This window comes from Psammomys obesus, unplaced genomic scaffold (genome assembly GCF_907164565.1).
Source record: "Psammomys obesus unplaced genomic scaffold, mPsaObe1.curated_primary_1811, whole genome shotgun sequence".
NCBI classification, from domain to species: domain Eukaryota; kingdom Metazoa; phylum Chordata; class Mammalia; order Rodentia; family Muridae; genus Psammomys; species Psammomys obesus.
This window is the reverse complement of record NW_026590062.1, coordinates 27,030,231-27,041,114: the sequence shown is the minus strand read 5'-3', so window position 1 is coordinate 27,041,114 and position 10,884 is coordinate 27,030,231. Positions and strand designations below refer to the sequence as shown.

At 42.1% G+C, this 10,884-nt stretch overlaps 1 protein-coding gene across 5 annotated transcripts in view; it reads right to left on the bottom strand.

Moving 5' to 3' along the window:
* Positions 1–10,884, bottom strand: part of Kcnma1 (potassium calcium-activated channel subfamily M alpha 1) — a 680,238-nt gene that overhangs the window by 109,415 nt on the left and 559,939 nt on the right. Inside the window, exon 19 of one of the 5 annotated variants that reach the window (XM_055605733.1) lies at positions 8,103–8,276. The exons of the other annotated variants lie outside the window; for them this stretch is intronic. Coding sequence (XP_055461708.1) covers positions 8,103–8,276 — 174 coding nt within the window. The remainder of the gene's footprint in view (positions 1–8,102; positions 8,277–10,884) is intronic. 5 annotated transcript variants of the gene reach the window in all.

The following is a 10,884-nucleotide window of genomic DNA, read 5'->3' as shown; positions in this document are numbered from 1 at the left end:
ATGTTGGGATGTTGGGAAGGATTGGGGTAGAGAAGGGTGGTAGATATAAGAATCAAATAAAATAGATAAAAATATGCCTACAGATGTCTTAGTTACTTCCTATTGCACTGCATATGAAGAATAGCACTCTTGGCTTGGTCTCTACCAAAGCCTATTTTACCCTTCCTTTCTCCTCTCTGCACACTCTAAAGAATGAATCCCAAGACTTGTGGGTGGCCACTTGCCTTGCAAGGAACTCTAACATTGCCCACATCTATTTTCATCACTGCCATCTGTATCTCCTTTTCATCCCTATAGAGATGAATTTACTTTATTCAGTAGTGAAAAGATCTAAGTGCCTCAACTTACCCATACCATACCAATCCATACCATACCATACCAACATGTTTTCAAAAGCCCATCTTTACCACTGCTTCCTCATGAAATGATTGAAACTATACAAATGAGGTGCTTTACAGATGCCTCAGTTTATAGCTGCAGCAGCCAGCAGTGAGTGCCAACTACCTGTGACAGAGGCAAATTGGTATCTGTCAGCTGCAGTAGCATCTGCAAGGCAGGAAACAAAGACCATATACATTTTAAATTAAAAAACAGACCTGCTCAAACTTGCTCTCCTGGCAGAGTACCTTGTATATAGCAACATGGAGACAGTATTGTCTAATCCTAACATGATCCAAGTTAACCAAGTAGCCATGCCCTAGTATCATATTAACAAGCCTAGTCCTGTTACATACAGAATTAAAGATATGTGGGTCCATGCTCACATAAAGTAAGGGTACCATTGTCATTTCGATTGGAAAAGGAAATTCTCACCAAATTTCCCTATGCCTTTTCTTGTCAACGAACATGACCCGTCTATTCAGCTACTCTGTACTTCTGGGCTTGGATGGAATCAAAGATGCCAAAGATGAACATTTTTACTACAAGTGCCACAGAAAATATCCTAATTGTACCAAGCCAGATGACAAGTGCTTATCTCAGATGAAAAACTAAACAGCTAAAATGATGGGCACCGTATAAGGAAGGAGCCTCTCAGTGTGTGATGGAGAACAGAGGTGCCACACATGGACTGCTGGTTCCCCTGTGGGTGGTATCTAACAGAAGGATGCCTAGAAGCCTGTGTAGCAGCCCACAGTGTCTCCTGACTGGCTTTACACAACTGTTGGTCTAATGCTATATTGAGACAATGCCCAGTCACATCATGACAAATTAGCCACAGACACGTCATAGCAATCAACTGGAGAAGGAGGTATCCTGAATGGAGGCTGGGGGATTCCTGGCTCCATAGCTGCATGCTCCCACAGATGTCTCTAAAAGCCTCTTCCCAGAGGCCCATTTAGAGAGAAATTAAATGCAACTTTGACTTAATTAACGTTTTAAATGATAATGAATACAATGTAGATTCATAGGAGGCATTTACATTGTGTTGTAAAATTGATAAAAATTTAATAACTCTTTGTTAATAAGTTATGTCTCCCCAGACCCATAAAGCCTAAGGCACTGCAAACTCCAGACTTGGTCTAATCCATGCTCCTGGTGTAGGTAGGAGGGAGAGAGATAGACTTGACATTTGCTCCAAGCCTGTTCTAATTCAACCTCTGCTTGTTCATCAGCAGTTTATTTCATCAAATAAAGGTCAGGATTTGGGCTGAAGGCGGTGCCTTGACAAGAAGGTTCAAATGAGGAGCAGGCTGGCCCTGGCATCTGTCGCCCACTATAGTGGAGGAGGAAGAGGAGGAGGAGGAGGAGGAGGAGGAGGAGGAGGAGGAGGAGGAAGAGGAGGAGGAGGAGGAGGAGGAGGAGGAAGAGGAGGAGGAGGAGAAGGAGGAATGAAGCACTAGCTAGCTACATCTGTCTTCCACCATGGAGGTAAGAAGAACCCTTTGCCTTCTGGTAAGAGCTGTCAAGGCCAGTATCCCGACAGCCAGCCACTGCCTTAAAATTAAAAAAAAAAAAAAAAAAAAAAAGCAAATATAATTTCCATGTCACCTTGCATAAGGACCTCTGTCTGGTGTACATGTGGCATGCCAATGTATTTCTTCATTTGTCTTTAAAGGGCCAGAGTCATTTATTATAGCACAGAGCTCCCAGAAAGCAAAGAGTCTAAGTGACAGGGTACATAGAAAGGGCCCTTTCTTCTTCCCTCATTCTGGCCTTTTTACTTCCTGTCTCTGTCTCCTGTCAAAGGATGTCCTTTAAAACTCTGACTACTTTGCCTACTGTGACATTCTCTTCCATCTGAACACAGTGCACTGCCATACATTATTTGCTTTAAGGGATTCAACAACCTGTCTGGGGGCAAAGTGGATCTCTTACTGCAAATCAGCTACTTCCCCTGAGGTTGGACTTGCAAATACCAACATCACATACTGGGTGAAAACAGCTTTGTTTGGTGTTCTTTGCAGACAATCAATTTTAGGAGTTATTTTCCAAGGAAGTTCTTCACAAAGGTTGGTTTCTGCCCCAAACGTTACTGACTCCAGAAGCTGACAACTGTGCATCAGGTAACACATTACCTGAAGGAAAACAGCTTTCTCTACTCAATGTGCATACCAGAAATTAAGCAAGAGGTATTGGCTTCACCAGATTTGCTTAAGACAGTGGCTGTACTTGAAGAGGCTCTTCCGGGGGACATTATTAATCTTAATCACATGTAATGGTAAAATGGTAGCCCAGTCACATCTGCCTTCCTACTCGTATTTTCACTTCCCACAGTGCAATGCAAATGGACAAATCAGGATATATGGTCAAGGTTGGCTAAAGAACCAGAGAATCAAAAGGCTCTATTAGTGTTTGCTACCAATGTGTGTGATAGGGGGTGGGGGAAATATATATAGAGAGAAAATGAATGAAAAGGGGTATACACACCTCTGCATGAGTTAAATAAATAAAGAGACATTGAAGACACAGATTTATGGACTTAAAGAAGTGGGGAAGGGTGGTCACTGAGGAAAAATTGAATGAAATAGGAAGAATGAACTCTGGTGCCCAGTTGGAGAACAAGGTATCTCTGGATGATGATACTATAGTGTGTCGTTCAAAACAGCTAGAGAGAATTCATCACAAGAAATGATGTTTGAGGTGACACGCTAATTAGGCAGATATGATCTTGACACTGTGTACACATAGGAAACTCGAATTGTATCCCATGCATTTCTGTCATTGTATACATATTTAAAAAACACATGAAACACTAAAATTAACTTGATATGTGGCTGAGTATCCTCCAGATTTTTTTCTGCCATTTTCTTCACTAATGACAGGAAGAGGAGTCATTGGTTTTCAGAAGTAAAAAGTGAAACATTCAAGACTGGGAAGGTAAGGCTTGAGGGAGTCCCTCTAAACTGCCTATTAAGGAGATGATATGATTACAGGCCGGTGGTGTTTAGATATACCTGGCTAACCCTCATCTCTTACAGGGCGCTGAAGACTGTTAGCATAGGTGTGTCCTGTGATTGACTTTACAGCTGTTTCTAGTAGCTGGCCTAGGATCTGATTTTATGTTCTTCAAAATGCCATTAGTTTGCTGGAATGACTTCAGTTCAGCTGGCAGTGTTAATTCTCCGCCCGCATAAATCAAAGACCACTGAGGATAAGCAAGTTTTTCTTTATTATTTGACAAGACTCAAAGATCACTCTAAACTGACTTCAGTTTATCTCCTTCCCACCTAACCATATTGGACTTCTCCTCTCAGCTTAACCATCTGAGCTGAATGCTTTGTCTGTGAGGTGTCTGTGATGTATGTGTATGCACACATACACATGATGCAAAAGTCATGCACAATTTAAAGTTAGCTTCAGTCGTTTTCTCATGTTCTGTGGAACTTTGCAGGTAAACGACTGGTGGGTGAAAGGTGGCCAGAGGGATCACAGGTGTGCTTAAGCTAACCCTAGTTCCCAGTGCAAACCCAAAGGCCTGCTTTTCTTTTCCCACTTGATTAATTTGCTTATAGCAGCATTGCTGACAGACTGTCACTGGAATCATGCCAGGCAGGTCCAGGCAGGTCCAGGCAGGTCCAGGCAGGTCCAGGCAGGTCCAGGCAATAGGGCCTTTCGCTGTCACTGCATCATAATTTCAATTGTCCCCTTCTATTATACTTAGCAACCAGACACCAGGCAAGACTGGAATAAGAATAAACTTCCACAGAGAGAAAATGTCCACTTCACAAAGTTATATTAGACAGAGCGGAACTGATTAGAACCTACATCAGTATTGATGTATGTGAGATTTTGTTATGAGATACGTTCTTTTTTCTGTACTAGAACAGAGACTTGTAGAGAAGTTAAATGCTCACAATCCTGGTGTCTTTGAAGGGAGCTGACATACTGCCAAGACCATCTGAAATACAAATAAAATCTACATAATCAGAAAATAATGCTGTAATTCTAAACTTTAATACTGAACACTAATTCTAGATTTCAGTGTTGAGCCCTGTTCTAGACTGTAGTGATGAATACTCAGCCTAGATTTAAATATTGAACAATTCTGCCTATGTACCCTCTATGGTCAGTATTTATCCTAGTTTTATTTTTATGTGGGGTGTGGGAGAGTGGTCGGTGTGAGGGGTATGCATGCGTGAGACAGGGTCTCTCCTTGAATCTGAAGATAACTAATTGGGCTGGATGACAGTGAGGCTCAGGATTTGCCTGTGCTTTGCCCACAGTAAGGGCGGAGTTACGGGCAGGGCCCCACGCCCGGCTCTTAAAGTGGGTTCTGGGGATCCGAACTCAGATTCTCCTGCTCACACAGCAGGTCCAACTGAGCTATCTCCCCAGGCTCCTGACACTTAAAAACAAAAACCTTCATAAAATTAGTCTGTCTTCTCCGAAGGTCTTATATCCATGGGTTGGCCTCCCATCTCCTTGTGAGGGCAACAGAAGACAAGTGGTCTCCTAGCACCAGCCTTCACAAGGACTGGTCCTCAGTTGCGAGCCACGCCTCCAAGGAGAGTTGTTAGTTGTGTCAAACAGCACTTAGAAGACAGGTCTTCAAAACCTTGTGGACACTTTTAATATATTATTACCACCTCTGGGAAACAGCCACTTCCCTTCCCACTTCAGAAAACATGTAATGGGGCTTTGTGTTTCAATTGAAAGTCCCTTAAAAACGGAAATTCTTTCCTTTATAAGTTAAAAAAAAATGCACAGAGGGAAAGACAAGGCGAGAGAGGAGAGAATTAGGCAGTCTCTGAAACACAACTGGCTCAACTGGAAACCAGGCGACCAAAGCAAGCTCCATAATAATGTAATGACCTTTAATGAGTGTCTTGGGAAACAATACAGCCCCGATGTAAAAGACAAAGGGCAAAACCCATCATGGTTCTGCTGACACTAATTTAAAATGATCTTCAGAACAACTAAAGAATGTAAGAGAAGTAATCTGATCTGCCCATGTGACCTCACTTTGATTCCAGGGCCCTTCTCCTGCCATTTCTAATTGTGAAACCCTCTCCATTTCACGTCTGCTCATATTTAATGAAAAGCCCACTCTCACCACTGCTCTAAGAGTCAATTTACTCTGTCAAACAGACACCCCCCAAGCCACCACCCGAGTGGGGTGCCCGGACATTGCTGTGGCACTCTGCCAGGGTGATTCAGCAGACAGAAGTATTTTTTTTTTAATTGAAGAAGAAGGGCTGACATGGGACTAAAAAGGGTTCAAGTTAGAATGGATTTTTCTAACTTATTATTAGTGGTCAAAGGTGAGTGGTCTCACACAGGGTCGGATGAAATCTGCCTTTGTGTGATGAAGTGAAGACGGTGAAACAGAGAAGGCAAGCCACCACTAGTGCTGTCAATACCATTTAAGGCCTGAATCCTGTTGTCTTTCACAGTGGGGGTTGGTGATGGAGGGGCAGGAAGGATGGCAGTATTGTGAACAGGATCTTCCTGAGAGGATGGGATATTCTCACCCCAAGATTTTCTTCTCCTGGCCTCCATCAACGTCTGGATTAAATTGCGGAGCCGAGAAATCCCTCTAATTATAGGTTTTCTTAAGAAAGATGGAAATTGCACACAATGGACCCCGTGAGCCTCAAACGGGGACACAGATTTTTACTGTGATTGCAGCCGATGGCCAGTGTGCCAAGACATGACCACAGGACCTTAGCTCAGAGCCAAATTGGCTCCTTAATTTTTCCGCCAAGTCTGTGGCCAAGGTTTTAGAGAGTAGCAGTTACTTAAGAAAAGAAGTTGTGCTGTAGGCTGAAGAGGACTGCCAGTCACAGAGATGTGTCCCAGGGGTGCCACTACAGCTTACTTCATTTTCTTCCTAACCAGCTTGTGTTTGAACCAGAGGTCATGTTGGACATATAGGCAAGTTCTTTGCACAGTTGTAACATGGGTCACATAGGCTACATAGCATATGAATAAGAAAAAAATTCTTGCAGGAAAAAAATAAAAGGATATAGACTTAAACTGAGCATCTGTAAAAACAAATTAAAACTAAACCAAATCAATCCAAAAGTCCTTTCTAAAATTTTAGGCCAATATGGTGGGCGCAGCCCATAATACCACTCAGTATCCCCATTAAGTCAACTTTTAAGTCAGTTTGGTCCATCAGCACATCTCAAGGAGCAATGCATTGTGGATCAGAGAGGGTGACTCCCTGTCTCAGAACTAGCTTCTAAATGCCTTCAACACACAGCTTACAGACTTCAGACTTAAACCGAATGTCGGCTTTGAATGTCAGCACCTGTCATGGCCGCGCACTCTATCCAGTGAAATTAGTACTCTCTCCTGCTAGATAGCCCCTGTGGTCACAAGTATATTGTGTTAAGACTATCTTCAACACAGATGCTGGTGACTCACCCAGGTGCAGTTGTCATGTGCTCAAAAACTAAATGTTCCTCTTCCTTGTGGTAAGTGTGAACCACCACAAGAAAAAGAAGCTCAAGCACTTTTGATTATTTAGAAGAGGAGACGCATAGAAAGCCAATGTAGCACCAAGAACTGTGCTGGGTCCCTTAAAGAGAAATGGATGAAGCAGCGAGCGAATCATCATCTCTCCTTTCCTATGCTATCATAAACAAGAGTTCATATTTCAAGAGCATCTAGGTCCTCATGCAGAATTCAAGCTCTTCTGCCAGTGGACAAGAATGTATGTACATCTTAATATTTCAAACCAAAGCTTTCCGTAATATCACCCACCAACTGTGCCAGCCAAATGAAAGCAGGAATGAGGGTGATCACGGGAATTTGGTTCATCAGACTGAGCAGCTGTCAAACACATGACTGTTACAGCTTCTTGCACAGGGAAAAGCCTGGCAGTGACAAAGGCCTAAGCTATAAAGGGAAGAAAATCCTGGAGATTCAGGATTTAAATCTTTGTTATTTAGATGCATGACTGCTGCACAATGCCTTGGTTAAGTGGGACTAAATTGTTGGGGAAATATGAGATGTTAATGAGTGTCTCAGGAGCCTCCTTTGAACAAACTAACTTTTTGAAAAGAAGCACTAGAAATTAGCAGTCTATGGAAGTTGGCATATTTAAAAATAAATATTCTCTTAAAGAACTGAAGACAACATCTGGTACTGAGTAATGAGGCTCAGGTGAGAAATACACAGGACAAAATTATATGTGTGTGTGTGTGTGTGTGTGTGCATGTATTTGTTTATATATGTATATATGTAGGTAGGTAGGTACGTATATGCAAACATTGGCATCTAGATGATACTGCATTTTTAACTGCTAGCAAGCCTTTTCTCCCTATTCCTTTTCTCTATTCTTTTGATCCGCCCCAATTAATAGTCACTTCTAAGCCCAAATTTGTGCCTTTTTACATATCTTCTACTAAAACAGTGCTTGCTGTCATGACTCTTTACTTTCTATTTTCATCTATTTAGACAAGAGAGAGAAAGGCTATCAACGGCTGTCACATGCCAGTCTTGTTCACTATCATAAGAAGCACAAAGGTCAGAAGGGAAAGCCTTCTCATCACATACACAGTTACATAGGTGGCATGTCATCACATACAGGACCACAGTAGGAAGGCAACACGCTAGCTCAGAAGACTCACAGGATCACAGGGCACAACACAAGACAGGGCCGATACCACAGACAAGCACAGACATGGAACTGTGTGTGTTGAGGTTAAACTTACAGGCACGGAAACTGGTGGAGCAATCATTAACAGAGACAGAAGAAAGCGGGAAGGCTCTCTCAAGGGTGTCCATGTTACCACGCACACGGCCTGACATGCACGAGCAGTCACGCTCAGAACGTCCGCAATCAAAACAACATGCTCGTCTCATTCTCTTGTAGATGGACATCTTGGCTATAACCATGTGGTTGGATGGGAGGAGAGGAAGATCAGCAGTTAATGGCAAGGTCACACACAGCAAGGCAGCTGGAAGGGCACTGGAGGATTGAACACAGGTCTTAGTTCATGTTAACAGTCTTGACCCAGAAAAAAAGGCAGTGATTGTTGGTGACAGTTGTACATCAAAAAAGCAGTGAAAATATAAATTGCCTTTATCGTCCCCCAAGGCTGTTGCATATTATTTTTGTCCCCTCGATGGAGCGGTGACCACAGGAAGAAGGCATGGCTGAACACATCCCAGTTCTTGGATGAAAAAAAAGAGCAAATTACAGACAGCAAAAAAATGCAATCACCATTCACCCCCTGGCACAATTAACGCAGGAGGACAAAAGAGACATACAGCCAATCAGTTAAATGAATTGCTTATTTGATACAATAACTGGTTTTTGTAGGATGCAAACGTATCTCTATGTAGGCTTTCTCATTTCCATCATTTCTGGGCATTACGCAGAGCCTGGGACAAGCTCCTATCAAATTAAATGTGAAACAATTACATGTTAATATCAGATGTGAGGATGCTTTTGCTGAACTTCCCGGGAGTGAGTTTACATGATAGCTACAGGAATTTAAATTTACTCTTGACAGAACAAATATCCAAATCTGTCCATATAAGAAATGCCGCTACTCAAGGCTAACGCTGCATGTATGACATTAAAGGAAGTTCACAAATTAAAAAAAAAAAAAGAAAATCACCCAAAGCAATGTGAGATGTTGGTCTCTTGGAATGCTTTTAGCTATTTGTGGGTGTATCATCCATGAGAGCTGCCTTTTCCTCCCTGCCCACCAGAAAATCAGAAGGCTTAAGCACACTACTGATTTGAACATACTATTTTCCTTATGCAGAAAACATTAGCCAAGAAACATTAAACACATGAAATATTTGCCATGTGAAATATCTTACTGGCATTTTCAGGAACCCTCAGTGGTTCTTTTAAGACCCTAGCATAGTGTGAAGGTTAGCTACTGACCCAGTAGCCACCTCAAATACTTCAAATACCAATATGCAAACTTTGTTAATGTCCCCCATCGTTTCCTGTTTACCGTTGTGGTCAATTTATATTTCAGTACAAGAGAAGCCATTGTACTTCATTTTGATGGTACAACAGGCAAACAAATATGTTTCCTTCTCACTTAGCAGGAACCATCCTCCTCCTCCTCTCACAGGGTAGCAGAAGAACTCACATATCTTTCAAGCATCACAGCCAATCCCTGAACTTGACCAGGGTGGCGTGGTCTCCACACCCACCCCTTCCTTTACATTCTCTCTCTCTCATTTCCTCTGTAGGGAACGGTCCTCTTTAAAATATAGCTTCTGTTTCACCCTCTTTGGATGTTAGTGTCACCAGGAAAGGGTTTCAATCTCCCAAATGGGTCAAGCCCTGTTCTAAGACCTTCATGACTTGCCATACAGTGGGCTTGTCAAGCAAGGGGAACATTATGAATGTGAAGAGCAGGCACTGGGGGGAGATGAATGAGAGGCCTCCAGTGGCATCTCCATTCCTGTGAACAGGCTCACGGTCCCAGTGACGTGGTCCTTTTGCATCTTAACTAAGGCTGCTCTTCAGATTAACATGCAACCCCAGCGCTGTTCAACTTGCAGTATGTTATTCTTTTGAGCTTAGCTTTTTACCAAAAAAATAAAAGTAAAAATCTGCTATAGCATTTGAGTCAGAAGAACTCACAAGGCTTGTTGTCAATGTCCAGGCCACCCCAATCAACAACGGTGGCTGAAGTCAAAAATGGGAAAAAAAATCTTCAGTAGAAGACATGAAAATGAATTTAGCTGAATCTAATCCAGATCTGGTATACAACACGGAAAACCAATCTCTTGCTTTTTCTTTTTAACACTTTAGCTGGACATATTGACTTGTTACAAAAAAAGAGAAAAGTGGAGATGATTTTGTTTCATTTCGTTTGTTTGTTTGTTGTTTCACTGTACATAAATTATTTTGAAAGTTTTTTCTTTCTTTTTTAAATCAAATGCTGTAGCAGAGAATCTCATCAAACTCAGAAATGCGATGTTTCTCATTAGCAACAGTCCCTGGTTTTCATTTTCAGACTGCCATTTCGGGTTCATGCATGGTAATAGAATGTGACACATTTATGGGGAAAGAAAGTTCATATATATATATATATACATATACTTATATATATGGAAGGGTAATAGGTAACTTAGGAATCTTTTTTTTCCCACAGAGGTCAACCCATCACAATGGGCAGTGGAAGCCTCCCACTTCCAAAAGGTTCAGAAAGGAGCATAACATCAAACCAGTGGCTTTCAGGGACTGTTTGCAACTGTCGCGGTTGGCTGTTCTGGAGACCATGCACTGTTGTAAAAATTCATATTGTTAGCATGCAGTAACAGGCTGAAACTGGTAACCGAGGCAGCAGAAACCCATTTGCTATAAGATTAACTGTTAATTATAAGCAGTCACATTCCAAAGCGGCATATGCATAAAACAGGAAACATGCTATTACTCGTCACTCTTTCCCAGTCATTTCACACTCTCCCCAAATGCAAAAGAGAAATCTCAAAAGACAAAGAGCCTGCACACACACACAC